We start from the raw sequence: 14,697 nt of genomic DNA on the forward strand, positions 1-14,697 counted from the left end.
TAGACATTTGACATATATAAAGTCAGGAGTATGTAGTCTAATAAAAATAATCTAAAGCGCTAATTATATAAAAATACTGTATCTGCACAAATGTGTTTTGAAAGTAACAGGTTGGACTATCCCAATTCTTGAATACACTGGATTAGAGTTTCCCTAAGGACCAACTAATAGGCACTAAGTCTTGGTAAGACCCTTTAAGCTTACATTCCCAAACCCGAGAATGTATCATTCTAATGTACATATACTTCTAACAGTTATATAACCTACAACAAGAGTTTCCAATAATAAAAGACCAAGAAGCTAATCATTATTAACTGAACACAATGTAGTCTTTGGCATGGGATTTAAGAAACTGATCAAACTGTCCTAAAAGTTATTCCCATTTCTTATCCTCTTTATGTACAGATGCACTCACACTGATATGGATACAAGCTTTAAAAATTAAACAGACTACTAGGTGCTCTTTCATGAATGTGGCTCTGTGGTAGAATCTTTGACTGGTGTCACACATGAGACCCTGGGTCTAGTGCCCTGACCCCCCCCCCCACAAAGGAGCACTCCACAGTTTACATTTAATATCAAATATTTAAAATACTTCTACGGCTTTGTAACACAGAAATACAAGCAATGAAATACAAGGACGAGATCTGTTGGTCCAGTGGGAATGGCTCCTGCTCTCCCGCCCAGGCCACCTTTCCCCACACAGGAGCTGAGCACCACAGTAAAAGTGAGAATACAGTGACTGCCCTGGGGGCTTCCTAAGCAGGCAACGGTCACTGCTTTTATCCTGTAGGACAGCATAAGGCAAAGCAATCTTCCTTCATTTGCACTAATACAATTCTACATTTGCATCGAATTTTTAGGTCCAACATTGGCATTTTCAGTGGTTTTATTGTATTAGAAAATCTTGATGGGAGTAGTTGAGATAACTATGTAACTTAAGAAAGAAAAAGATATACTTTAAAAATCTTTATTCATCTTTAGGGCTGTTTTGTTTTTTTTTTTTTGAAAATGTGTGTACACTCATGCATGTGACTACAGTTGCCCATGAAGGCCAGAAGAGGGCGTCAGATTCCTCAGAGCTGGTTGCTGACAAGTGAGCTCAGGCTCTCTGCAAGGGCAGTATGTACTCTTAACCACTAAGTCATTTCTCCAGCCCCTCTCTATGCATTTCTGTGGATAATAGAATTAATTTCTATAGCACTTAGAACCCATCAGACATAAATGACACCTATTCTAACATGTGAGTACTCATGCTAAGGTGAATATGCTATATACCAACAAGATCAAACCTGGGAAATTTAATGTGCTTTAACTGTGCAATGGAGTCAGGTGTGGTGGCTCACACTTTTAATCACTCAAGAGGCAGGGGCGGGTGGGTCTCTAGAGAGGCAAACAAAAACGAAGGTATGCAATGGAAAAAGTTTCCTTCTAAAACTCTTTTAAAAAAGGATTTGTGCAAACCAAAAAAGTTGGATTATTGCTCCAAAACAAAAGGGAAGCAGTGAATGACCTTTTCAAGGTCAAAGATACTTGGAGGGTGTTTAAAACTAGCAATGCAGAGACAGACTAGAATGAATTCAGCATTTGTTTGCTTTTTCTGGCATCTAGAGGGAAAGCCAAGTACTGATAGGGATTAAATATTTCTGAGAGTCAGAGTTCATAGGAACAAGAAAATGGAAAGCCACTCTTTCCTCAGAGTAATCGGGATTTGGTTCAGGAAGAGGTACCGACCATAAGGGTATATTTCACCATGCCTGTTCTCAACTATACGCTGTATGATAGAGTCTGAGGACACGATATGTAAGAGCCTATGAATATGTGAATATGAACCTCCGTGGCACCAATCAAGGGTCCAGTGGGCACAGAAAACATCGGAAGACATCGTCAAATCCTTCCAGGGTAAGTTGGGATCAAAGTCAGTTCTTAAAAATTAGAAGAGACCAAGCTTGATGGACTACTTTCTGGGGACAAAAGTAGGAGATTGACACACATAAAGCAGGGATAGTTATCAACCTGGGGAAGATGTAAAATATAAGGAGCCCATACTGGAAGGTCTAAACGCCTTCTGTGATAAGAAAGGCAGGCTTCTGTGATAGAAGTGCAGCAGAACATTTTAGAAAGATTTATGAGATGAACAGAGAGGGAGGCACATTGTCTCCTTGTTAGCTTCAGCTTGACACAGCCCACAGGTACTTGAGGGAGTCTCAATGGGAAAAATGCCTCAGACAGGTCTGTGGACCTACCTGAGTCTTTTTCTTGATTGGCAATTGACATAGGAAGGCACTGCCCACTGTGGGCGGTGCCACCACTAAGCAGCTTTCCCCAGACTTGCTGCCCTAACTTCTCAGGTGTTGGATAAAAGGCGCCCTCTACTCCCAAGCTGCCTTTGGCCATGGTATTATCACAGCAAGAGAGAAGTTTAACACAGCGGTATGGTTTCAATGCATAGCCTAAAGCTCAGGTCTTAAAAACACCTCAAATTCCTCTGTTGATGGTGCTGAGAGGTAGAAACTGGGGTCAGGTGAGGTCATAAGCGTGGGCCCACCGGATGTTATTAGCAGCTTTACAGGCACAGAGATGGAAGAGGGTGCGCTCTTACTTTTCCTTCCCACCATTCTCTCCACACCGGGCTGACATGGCAAGGTCCTCCCCAAATGTACCATCTAGGCACTGGCCCTCCCAGCCTCCAAAACACCCTCTGGTGCTGCTTCTTTTGATCACTCACGATCCCTCCTTCCCTAGAAATCTTACTGCCCACCTTCCCTCCACCTTAGTCTGCATGCTAATATTTTGTAGGGTAACATTCAGGAAGATGGACTAGTGATGCTTCACCTCTCAAGAAACTAATAAATGATAACTCAACGACAGAATCTAAGTATCATGTTAGCGACTCCCACGGTCTTTCATGCTAACCTAGCTGAGGAAATCTATCCCTACAAGCAGGTCTCTAAAGGGAAAAAAAAGCAAAGAAAGGAAGGGAGGGAGGGAGGAAGGGAGGGAACCAGAAAAACATTTCTTTGGGGCTGGAGATGGCTCCACGGTTGAGTGATGGCTGCTCTTGTAGAGGCATGGATTCAGGTTCCCAGCACCCACGTTAGGTGGCTCACAACCACCTGTAACTCCAGTTCCAAGGTGGCATCTGATACCCTCAGAGCTCCACAGGAATCTAAGGGCACATGGTGTACCTAAACTCACACAGGCAAACACACATGTAAAAACAAACTACTTCTTCATTCTTCTGTTTGGGTCAGTCAAAGAAGGGAAAAGTGGAAAGAAAATATTTTCAGAGTCCATGTCAGTATTTAATACAAACATGAGAGACAAAATATAGCTGAGTGTATGTATCAGTTGGTGTGGATTTGGAAACAACATAGGTAAAAAACATCTCAATGTGTCCAAGCAAGTAAAAGGAACACAAGGGAATTAACATGGCTATTGATGACAAAAGAGAGAGCAGAGGCTTTAAGAAACTATATTACTCTCAGTGTAACAGGTTACAGCAGAAACAAGAATAGAATAGTACAAATATCTTTATACACAGTGGCAGCCACTCTTGAGCATTTTCCTCCCAAGAACTACCTGATTCTACATGTTAAAGACAAGCCATCAGAGCAGAAACCAAACCAAATCAGAAGGGTCGGTGGAAACTCAAAACATGATGAGGAAAGATGGCAAAACACTTAGTGGGACCAAGAATTATAAAAACTTTTACTATTGGAATTATTTAAGAAAAAAAAGTTAAGTAGTTGATTACTTGTCAGGAAGAAATTTAATCAGCCTGATTTAAAAAACAAAAACCAGAAAACCCAGGAAGGCATTATTAATATTTCCTGCTATTCTCCAATCTTCCAATTGTAGTTTCAGCTATTTGGTAGCAACTATGCAATCAGGTGACAAACAATTCTTTTTCAAGGGCATGGACCTGCCCTGTGTCAACATGGCATACCTGGGAAAATTACCTCAACAGTTAAGCCCAGCAGACCTCGCAACACTGCGTTATTTCCCATTCCTCTCTGGCAGGACAGAAGCACGTTGGCTCAAAAAACCCATAGCCTGTAGTGAATTCTCAAGCCACCAAGCATGCCTGCTGTCCTTTCTCTTACACACAGGGCTGGAGAACATGATGAAATCTACTTGCCTGGATTGACCAGGGAAATAATGTGGCTCCACAATCACTATTAAGGGTTTAAAACAAAACACAAGCCATAGTGAAATTAGTCTAGGAAGAGCTTGAGAGGGGTTTAATTCCAAAAGTCCATACGTTTGGCCTCTAGATAGTTTTCCATCATTATCTCCAATGCACATTCTGATTTTATAAGTAGGAATTATTTTCCAATATGCACTGGTCACTCACTAAGACAAGCCAGGTACTTTTACTAACTATGGCACACTTAACTGAACACAAATGTCAGTAAGTCAGTCTCAAAGTGGGGCAAATACACATTCACAATGGAGAGAAGCTAATGAACAAATCCCTAAAAGCTCCCATTGATTTGTAGGTTATAACTCTTATAATTTTAACTTTTGTGACACTTTTTGGAATTGGGTTCTCTTGGTGGGTCCAGGGTGGCCTCAGATTCATCTTCACCCTAACTCCCCAGTACTGGAATTACATGTGTATGTCACAGGCTGGTTCTTCTAACTCTTCACTAATCTTCTCAAAAACTAGATTTCTTACTAGAGCCTGTAGTCTATGACAGGGTTTCAGTTATGAGCTGAAAGTAGACGCGTCCCAGTACTTTATCACATTGTGCTTATTCTCATTTGCTGTGGAAGGCTCAATTCCACCAGTGTGCAAGCAGAGGGTCGGAGGGCACCCTTGAGCTGATTCTCTCAGTCCACCGTGTGAGTCCTGAGACTCAAACTCAGGTTGTCAAGTTTGGTGGTAGACCTTTAAAGCAACTACCTGTCCCGAATACACACGCAGTGTTCCAGAAAGAAATACCTGAATTTGCTGCCCAGAAAGCGCGAAGCTGAATGGATCAGAATGTGTGGTGCACAGGACAACTGCTGCTGCTGGCTGAGCAATTCTTCATGTGCCGTGTGGTCAGGCCTATGTGCTGTGTGTGCATCACCGCATACTTTTATTCTTGCCTTCAGTCCCTAGACAATGCAACCATTTTTTTATACTTTATTAAGTATAAGCTATCTAGAGATCATTTAAGTGTATGGGAGAATATGTGCAGCTTATATACACACATTATGCTACTTGAAGTAACAAATCCCTCAATGACACCAAGAGGATGACTGCAGTTGAACTTTACCTACAAACTTCAAAAACTAAAAGGACTATGTTGTACACAAAATCCAATGGGAACATAAACATTACTTTTCAATCCTTTCCACACTTCTAAAAACATATTTAATGGTATTAATGTAGAAATTCATTTCAAATTTCAACATCAAGGAATAAATCAATAAATCTGCATTTAAAGCCAAACAAACACATCTTGCATACCCCATAGTATAAAATTCAGCTCTAAGCAGGAATGGCTACTGTGTAACAAATACTGCTCATACCAAAAGTGCTGGTGACAAAGAATTCAGAGTGTTCCCCCACTGAGTGTTTGCATACATACCCATCTCTCTGTAACTGTAATAGGATTTTAAATGTTTAAAGGTGCTTGAGGCTGCACTAGCTGGGATACAATCATAGCAACTGAGCCAACAAATATGCAGCTACTTTCTACTGTGTGGCATTTGTGGAGCTGGAGCGCCCTCTACTGGTAAGGAAGAGGAGACACTCATCAACTGTCCTCCGTGTATTTTTTCATTGATTCGAAGTTCACATCCATCCTGAAGCATCCGAATTGCTATTCTAGCAATATTCCTAGAGTCATCAAGACCACTGTGAGGCCGCCCATCGTAATCCATTCCTAATTTTTCAAGCATTATTGTCAGTTTAGTTTGGCTTCTAGGAACCTGGAAAATAAAGAGTTTAGTAAGTATTTTAAGTACTCTGAACAGTTAAACTAAAAACTAAGAAACAAAACAGTCAGTAGTACCCTATTCTACTTTTCCCAGAGGAAAGCAATTTCACTAAGGCACAGGACAAAAACTTCAAAACAGCAATTATGAATATGCTCAACGACCTTAACAAGAATATGCCTAAATGAAGACCAGGAAAATAAACAATTGGATGAAATAATAAAAACAACTCAAGGCACGAAAGTAAAATCTAAAAGAGAAATAGAAGCATTAAAGTCAAACTGACAGGTGTGGTGGAACACACCTTTAATCCCAGCACTCAGGAGGGAAAGGCAGGAAGATCTATCTCCGTAAGTTTGAGGCTAGCCTGGTCTACATAGTGAGTTCCTGCACAGCCAGAGCTACACAGTAAGATCCTGACTCTAAAAGACAAAAACCAAAAATAAAACTCGATTCAGTAAGTCAAAATAAAAAACTCAGAGGAAACTGAGGTGGAAGAGAGAATTTCAGGTCATAAAGACACTATAAAAGAAAAGATTAATCAAAAGGAAATAATAAATCTTAAACAAAACAGAACAAAAACAAACAAAATGAAAACCACACAAGACACCTGGGATAAAAGACTATGAAAAGACCAATCCTACAAATACTGATACAAAGGAAGAAGAAACCTAGGTCAAAAGTCCAGAAAATATTTTTAACAAAATCATAAAAGAAAAATCCCCAAAGCTAAAGAAAGAGATTCCCATCAAGGCTGAAGGGACATACAGAACATCAAATGCACAGGCCCAGAAAAGAAACTCCCCATGGGACTTAATAATCAAAACACCTGTACGCACAGAACAAAGGAAGGATATTAACAGTTGCAAGGGAAAAAGACCAAGTCCCATATAAAGGCGACCACTAGCATACCACCAGAGTTCTCAAGAGACTCTGATGCACGGAAACAACACAGGCACCAGCAGACCACCACTCACTAAACCATTCAATCATAGTTGCAGAAGAAAGAAAAACAGTTTGTGGACTCCACTACATAGGCATTTGGGCTGGCATAGCCTTGAGCTAGAGAGTTCGATGTCCATCATCCAGCTGTAACTTTGAGGTATTAGCCAGGGGAACAAATTAAAAACGGTGATGTTGAGAAGGTGTGGCCACGCTGTGGAACAGGGAGGCAAGTTAACTCTCAGTGGTGGGGCGGAAGACAAGTGAGGCCGCTGGACCTCTAACACAGGGGTCAGCAAAACAAAGACGTCCCCAGGGAAGAGGAATACTGTCACTGCTTCTCCTGCCTGGCCCAGCCACCATGAGAGAAGCCTCTGTGCACAGCAGATGGGAACTAACAGAAACCCATGACTGCACAATGTGCAGAGTGAGACCTTGGAGCACTCAGTCCTAAGCAGGTGTCTCCATCAAACCCCTCCTCTCAGGGTTCAGGGAGCTATGCAGACGAGGTAAAGGAGCCAGGGGTGAAGGACGACTCCAAGGAAACAGTGTCTTCCCTAAACAGGACTGATGCCTACATGAACTCAGAGACGGAGGCAGCATGCACAGGGCTGAAGTGCACACAGGCTCACACCCTAACCAAAGCTCCCCGTAACTGATACACACCAGCAACAGAAGGATTAAGTTTTCTCCAACAGAGTCTCATTGAGTACTCTTGGTACTTTTTGTCTCAGTTTGGGGCATTTTTTGTCTTGTTGGTAGTTTGCCTGTTTACTCTGGCTTGTATTTTTATGAGTTCTGTGTGTTTTAGAGAGAGAGAAGGAGCACGGAGTTGAGTGGGTAAAGAGGATTTGGGAGTTGAAAGGGGAAAGCTGTGACCAGAAATATTTATAAAAATATTTTTAATTAAAAATGGAAATTCTAATAAAAATGATAGAATAGTGCTCATCTTTCTGCAGAGATGGGGTGCTACTTCAAAAACTATTGATGGATTTATATTTAGATTTATATACCTGGGTATATATGATGCCTAAACATGGGGGCATTCACTCAACTGTCTGAGAACCAAGAGAGACCCCTGTGCCCTGCAGCTGTGGTCACTCGCACTTTACACCCAGTGCTTAAATAAGGAAGCATGTCTCGACGATACCAGTTTATATGATCTTAAGTTACGTCCAAATTGACTAACTGTGGCCGAAGAAAGAAAAACAAAGCATAGAAATCATAACAGCTATTTCATCCTTTACTTCAAAATCAGCATTTTAATGAAGATAGGGGCCCATAAAACACTTCTATAATTTTATAAATACATGCACACAGAGAAAAATCAAAATTTTAAAAACTTAATTTTTTTAATATGCATACAAAATCACAGCTGAATATATATGTAAAATTGAGCAAATATGACCAGCATAACTAATTTAAAAAGTAAAATTTTTACCTTATAAAAGTTTCCGTATGACTTTCGAATATTGATCCACTTTTTAGCAAAAGGAGGGTATTTGAGCCTGCTGAGTTGGCACTGGATGTTCAGGAACTTACTCATATCCCAGGAACTTATGAAGAGAGAAAGGGAATAAAGTAAACGCTACACCAGTACTACAAAGAATACTTTAAGTTGTTCTTTCTGTATTCTACTTACGTTGACCTTCTCATATTCACACAAAATACCAAGCTGAGAACTTATTAACCTTGATTCCCAAAAAAATTTTAAGCTTAAAAAAAAAATGCAGTTATTTTCTTCACCAAGGCTCCTCATCTTGATTGCTCATGGCTCTGATTCCTGTCAAACTGTCACCTTGCTGAGTTCTTTTGTGTAACTGCTAGACTTGCATATTATACCAAACTTATCATTTTAGTTAAGTTCTTTAAGAGTATGTCCTGACACAAAACATGTAACCAACTAACTTGGAGACAAATTTTAGGGGTGAACATACAACCTGGCCTGCTATTCCTCTACTGTGCTTACTGCAGGGTGTATTGCACACTACTTAATCCTAGCACTGTAGCGGCTGCAGCACACAGACCAGCCTTGTCTCAGAATCAAACCAGCCAACTGAGTGTGCAATGTGCAAATCAAGTGACCTCAAAGTTACTCTTAGGCAGAGTCAAGAACATCTGCAAATTTTACAACCCCTCAACTCACTGCTATAAAATCAAAAACAACTACATACCCCAGGGCATTACTTCCTCTGTGTATTTTTAACAGCCATCATCAGCCCTCACCAGACAATTGCCTGAGCTGCCTAATTGTTTGGGGGGGGGGGGCATCAATTACTGTTTTTGTTACTGCTCTAATTAAAAAGCAAAACAAAGAAACAAACTACCAATTTTGAATGATCTGTCCCAGAATTTAAGGTCATATGTGCTGAGCTCGAAGTCTTCTATGTCACCAACAACTTAACATGGGAGCACACACCACCATGGCAGACACTAGACCAGAAGATCTTTAGGGCTTTTTTCTTCACCTTTGATGACATTGTGGTACAGTGACCTTGGCACAATGTCTGTGCCCCTTTCAACCCTTCAGACCTTCCTATTAGTTCTTTATTTTCCCTTTTCCTTTTCTTATTTGGAGAAGAGGCACAAGTAGGATTTTGAGATACAATCTCAAAATACAGCTGAGTATTGCCTCCAATTCACTATGTAGGCTGACCTTGAATTCCTAATCCTCCTGCCTCCAACTCTCAAGTGGGGAACGACCCTTTCTTGTGCAGTGACTCCTGGGGACTTACTAAATAACATTGCATTGACAGTCTAGACACTCAATGAGTAAAAGCCTCTTCACTGGTAAACAGGAATGAAACTGCATTTTCCTACTTACCCATCTGTTAATATGCAGTATTTGTACTTAGTTCCTAACTCCTTTGACTTCATCCACTCAATTACTTTTTTCAGGACCTGAGGGAAAGCATCGGCTCTGTCTACCTGATCCTGAAGACAGAAGGAGAACAAGGTTAGGAGAGCTATTGCTTGTGGCCACACACCCAGGCATAAACCAGAGAACAAACAGTTCCTCAACTGTTAAACTCTGATTTCAATGACTTAGACCTACTTACTACCTAAATGTTAATCTGAGAAAATTAACTCATTTTATGGCCAAGAATTAAAGACTGCTCTCAAGTGAGTATACAACTCTCCCAAAATTAAGAATTAAGATCGTCCTGGTTTTGTTAATGACACAGGCGACCTAGAGTCACTGGGAAGAGTGAAGCTCGACAGAAGGATTGCTGGACCAGACTGGCCTGTGGGCAATGAACTATGTGTAGAGAGTGTGAAACTAATGAAGGATCCAAATAAATTTTAAAAGGCCTATATATTAAAACATAAACAAAAACCAGAGATAGACCACCAAAGGTATATAGTCAAGATTGTAAACAGACATGTTCCAAATCCTATCTAAATATAGCAGTGACACTTATCTTACTAAAGCTCCATTTTACAACTGAATTCTTTTCTTTGTTTTTCAAGACAGGGTTTGTCTGTGCAATAGCCGTAGTTGTCCTAGAACTAGCTCTATGGACAAGGCTGCCTCACACTCACAGAGATTAAAGGCGAGCGCCACCACCGCCCAGTTTACAACTAACATCCTGACTGCACCATTACAACTCCCAGGGGATGGGGAGGAGGGAGTAACAAAAATGCTATCATGTGTAGTTTGGCTTTGACTTTTGTTTCTGAAGAGAGGCTGTCAGTGCGGCCCAAGCTGGTCTCAAATGTCTGAGCTAAGAGGGCATCTAGCCTCCAAACTGAGCCCCTTACTCCCTTAGCAAGTGAAACTATAGCACACACCACTGCACCAGTCCTAAGACCTTCTGTCTGTTTAAAAAAAAAATTGTCATTATTATTTGTTACTACAGATAATTATTAATTTATTATTTTAAAGAGCCCTTTAATTGTCTGTGATGGGTACTTGGCCTTTGTGTGCACCATGTGCATGTACAGTGCCCATGGAGGCCGGAAGAGGGCACTGGAACCTGGATCTGGAGTTGTGGGTGCTGGGGATTGAATCCATGTCCTCTGAAAGAACAGCCAATGCTCCTAACTGCTGAACCATCTCTTAAACCATCTCCTACTTTTTGTTTTAATCACAGTATGAAAGAAAGACTTTTACCAAACACGGAAAACAACACAGTAAATCGCTCATAATGATATTTTTATACTATTCACAAAATAAATCAAATTTAAAATTTTCTTTTCAAATTCAAAATAAACAAGCACCCACCACCAAAGCTAACAGAAATTAAGACAGAATTATCACCTGAGTAATTCCAGTGAGACTGATGCAGAAATCTGAAAGCTGTGAGTTAACCTCTGGCCTCACATACTGCTGAAACGTGTCTTCCTGCAGGGAGGGACACAAGGGAAAGAGCTTTATGTGACTACAGTACAGACACACACGCAAAAAAATCCAACCACAGCAGAAATACATGGCAGATCATTTTAGAGTTCCCAAGGGGACTTCCCCAACAAAAAGTCCTCTGATATTTAAATGTAAAGACAGTTTATTTTGTTTTTTTAAAAACATCGTGTCAGCAGGTGCCTAAAAGCAAACCTTCAAAGCTGAGGTAAATATTTTCTTGGTGTGAAAACGTTGGTCATTTTGTTTACAGCATGTTCAGAACATTAAGCTTACTGAAGTTGGTGCATTACGATAATGAGTTTTAAAAATAACACTTTTTTTGAAAAGTGTCAGTCATAGGAAATCAGCCTGAGACTGAAACAAAATACATGGATTTAATAATAAATAAATTTATAAAAACAGGAGATAATCATCCGTAAGAGGCTAAATCATACATGGCATATGTTTTTTATTTAAAGTTAAGACAGGAGTCGTGGCAAGGTTTTTAAAGGGTCCTTGGGCCACTGTGTTGAAATTAGCTGGTCACAAGGACAGAACACAGACCTACTGATGAAGAATTGCCCAGAAGCCTGGAGTAGGTAGGCAAGAGAACCAAGAGATCCTTCCTAAAAAAAAATGGGCGGAGGGAACCATCTCCCCAAAGTTATCCTGATTGTCTCATATGGGCTGTGGTGTGTACACACACACACACACACACACACACACACACACACACACACACACACACACAAGTTTTTTAAAGAGAGTATACAGTTTAAGCTTGATTGAATGGAGTGGATATAAGAGAAGACAGAAGGGTTTTCCATAAATGAAGAAGAGGGGTAGTAGCAGCAGAGTGGAGTAAGAGGAGGATTTCCCTGCGGTGGGACACATGAGAACACGCCAGAAGGCAATGCACCCGACTGTCTAGTGCTTACAGTGCCCCAAGCTCAGAGAACGTCTGAGTTAGCCAGGACACCTGCCTGCACAGCTGCCATTTTCCCTTCTGACTGTTTTGGAGCAGACAGTTTTAGAAATAGGCCGGATCATGCAGGTGAAACAAACAGAAAAGGCCTGCTTCAAGAAGGTATGAGGAGAGAACTCCCCAAAGGGGGATGGAGATGAAGAACATAACACATTACCATGTACAAGGTCTTTCTGGACTTAGTGACTAGACAGAGGCCTATGGCATCTCCTTGATCACATTTTAAGGTAAGAAGTATGTTTAGGAGTACATTCTATGACGCCCTGAACTAACAATGCAGTGCCAGCAATCACCTAGGGTATGCAAAGTCTGGTTTGGGAATTTAGGTCCAGCTACTACCGCCCCCGCAATGCCACCAGCAATATTTCTACAAACTATCCTCCACCCTCACTGAACATCAAAACCGCCTACGGTGCTCTAAAAAGTAAGCTGATGCCAAGGGCCGTCCACAGAACTAGACTCTTGTCTCTGGGGCCAGGGGCAGGTACCAGGGTATTTTTCCATTGTCTTTGTCACTTCCCTAGAGATTGCCATCTACTCAGCTGTTCTGAGCACCAGAAAAGCACCACAATTTCGGTTCACGGAGAAGAAAAGCAAGTCCTGGATTCGCTTCATTATGGTTTCTCTATTAAATAACCATGCTGATAGGGAGAACACAGCAATGTGCAAAAAATCTCCTTTTCGAATTCTATTTCCAGCTAAAATGGCAGACAGGCACTTCCAGTTTCTTACTGAACACCAGACAGTTGCTACTAAAAACAAGATAAAAACACAACAATTCACTTACTATTTCTAAGGTGTGCGTATTCAACAGAACAACAGGAAACTCAATGATTTCATGTATGAACTCAGCTGGGTTTCCCTCTTCACACGTAGCTTCAAAGTCAATAATACAAATGTAGTCATAGTAACTGTCCACGTAACTGCTTTCTTTCAGCATCAACTTCTGCTTCTTGTAATAGTTTTTCAATCTCTTCTTTAGGACATCCTTGACCCCTCTAAAAAAACAGAAGATTAGGTCAACGTTACAGTCGAGAATCCTCAGTCCTAACTGCAGGCACTAGGTTGAACAGTCCAAATCACAGCATAACTAACGAACACTAGCTAAGACAAATGGAGAGAAGGAAAAACTTAAAGCTAAGTTAGCAAAGAGCTAATGAAAACAAAATGCTTAATGAGACAAATTTTCCTTCACAAGAGAAGTTTTGTCTTCATTATATCTAGTATTTTAAGCCATAACTGTGCACATGCGTTATGAGCACACACACACAACACTGCCTTATATGTTAAGACATACATGATATAAAAACTGAAGATAACTGGACAAACTGTAGTGTTGAGTGAGAAAATGCAGACACATTGAACATATTGTACTCCTTCTGGTATTCATGGGTTAGACAACTAAACAAACAAAAAATTCTTAAGGGTATGAAAGTATTACTGCCCTAAAGTTGAATGTCTTATAGCTACTTGAAAAGTAATTCAGGATACACCACCCTAGGGCCCACTTTGAGTGAACACTAACATACTCACAGGTCGACTAGAAGTAGGTTATTTTTTTGTCACATTGCCAATCAGAGACTTAAAAGTCACGTTTTAAGCCATTTGCTTTCCTTTCTTACCCACTGAAGCACTGAACAAGAACCCTACCTATGAAAGCTAATAATCAACCAGCTGCTTGTTTTGAGAACGTTTTAGTGTTTACTCTTTTAAGAGGCAGGGTCTCATTATATAGTCCTTGCTGTCCTGGAACTCATTATGCATAGTGCTATATAATTTATGTTTTAATAAATAAAGCTGCCTGAAGATCAGAGGGCAAAGCAGCCATACTAGTCAGCCATACAAGCCGGGCAATGGTAGTGTGCCCCTTTCATCCCAGCTTTTCAGAGGCAGAGGGATCTCTGTGAGTTCAAGGCCACCCTGGGCAAGATTGAACTTGTCTAAAAGAGAAACAGAGCTCATACAAAGGTGATCCCAGCACTTGTGATCACATGCCTTTAATCTCACACTCCTTTAGTCCCAGCACTACAGAGGTGGAGACAGGAGCGATATGGCTGAGCAAAGAGAAGAATATAAAGGAGAAGAGACAGGCACTCAGTGGAGTGTGTAGTCTTCAGGATTCTTAGAGACAGGATCTCAGCCATTTCAATCTAAAGATTTGTTAGAGATAAAAGGTTTCTCTAATGGTTGGCTGTTTTACTTTTCTGATCTTCATGTTGAACCCAAATATCTGCCTCAGGGTGTTTATTATTCATGTTTACTATTATGTAGACCAGGCTGACCTTGAACTTGGAGATACACCTGTCTCTGCCTCCCAGTTACTGGAAGTAAAGGCATACACATGACCAGCATTTTAGTGTTTTCTTTACACATTATCAAAACAGAAAAGTCCCTCGACCCTTTTCATATTAAGACATCAAGTGACCAGCGAGATGTGACTACTTTTATTTCTTTCCTCTCCATTTATCTGTCTGTCTGTCTGTCTGTCTGCCTGCCT

General features: G+C 40.8%; 1 protein-coding gene across 1 annotated transcript in view; it reads right to left on the bottom strand.

Annotated features, from left to right (window-relative positions):
* Positions 1-3,283: 3,283 nt before the first annotated feature.
* Positions 3,284-14,697, bottom strand: part of Eri1 (exoribonuclease 1) — a 16,632-nt gene continuing 5,218 nt past the window's right edge. The window contains exons 3-7 of the mRNA XM_005362524.3: positions 12,988-13,198; positions 11,135-11,218; positions 9,698-9,807; positions 8,315-8,429; positions 3,284-5,925 (exon numbers count right to left, since the gene is read on the bottom strand). Coding sequence (XP_005362581.1) covers positions 5,683-5,925; positions 8,315-8,429; positions 9,698-9,807; positions 11,135-11,218; positions 12,988-13,198 — 763 coding nt within the window. The 3' untranslated portion in view covers positions 3,284-5,682. The remainder of the gene's footprint in view (positions 5,926-8,314; positions 8,430-9,697; positions 9,808-11,134; positions 11,219-12,987; positions 13,199-14,697) is intronic.

Source organism: Microtus ochrogaster, linkage group LG7_11, assembly GCF_000317375.1.
Source record: "Microtus ochrogaster isolate Prairie Vole_2 linkage group LG7_11, MicOch1.0, whole genome shotgun sequence".
Taxonomy (NCBI): domain Eukaryota; kingdom Metazoa; phylum Chordata; class Mammalia; order Rodentia; family Cricetidae; genus Microtus; species Microtus ochrogaster.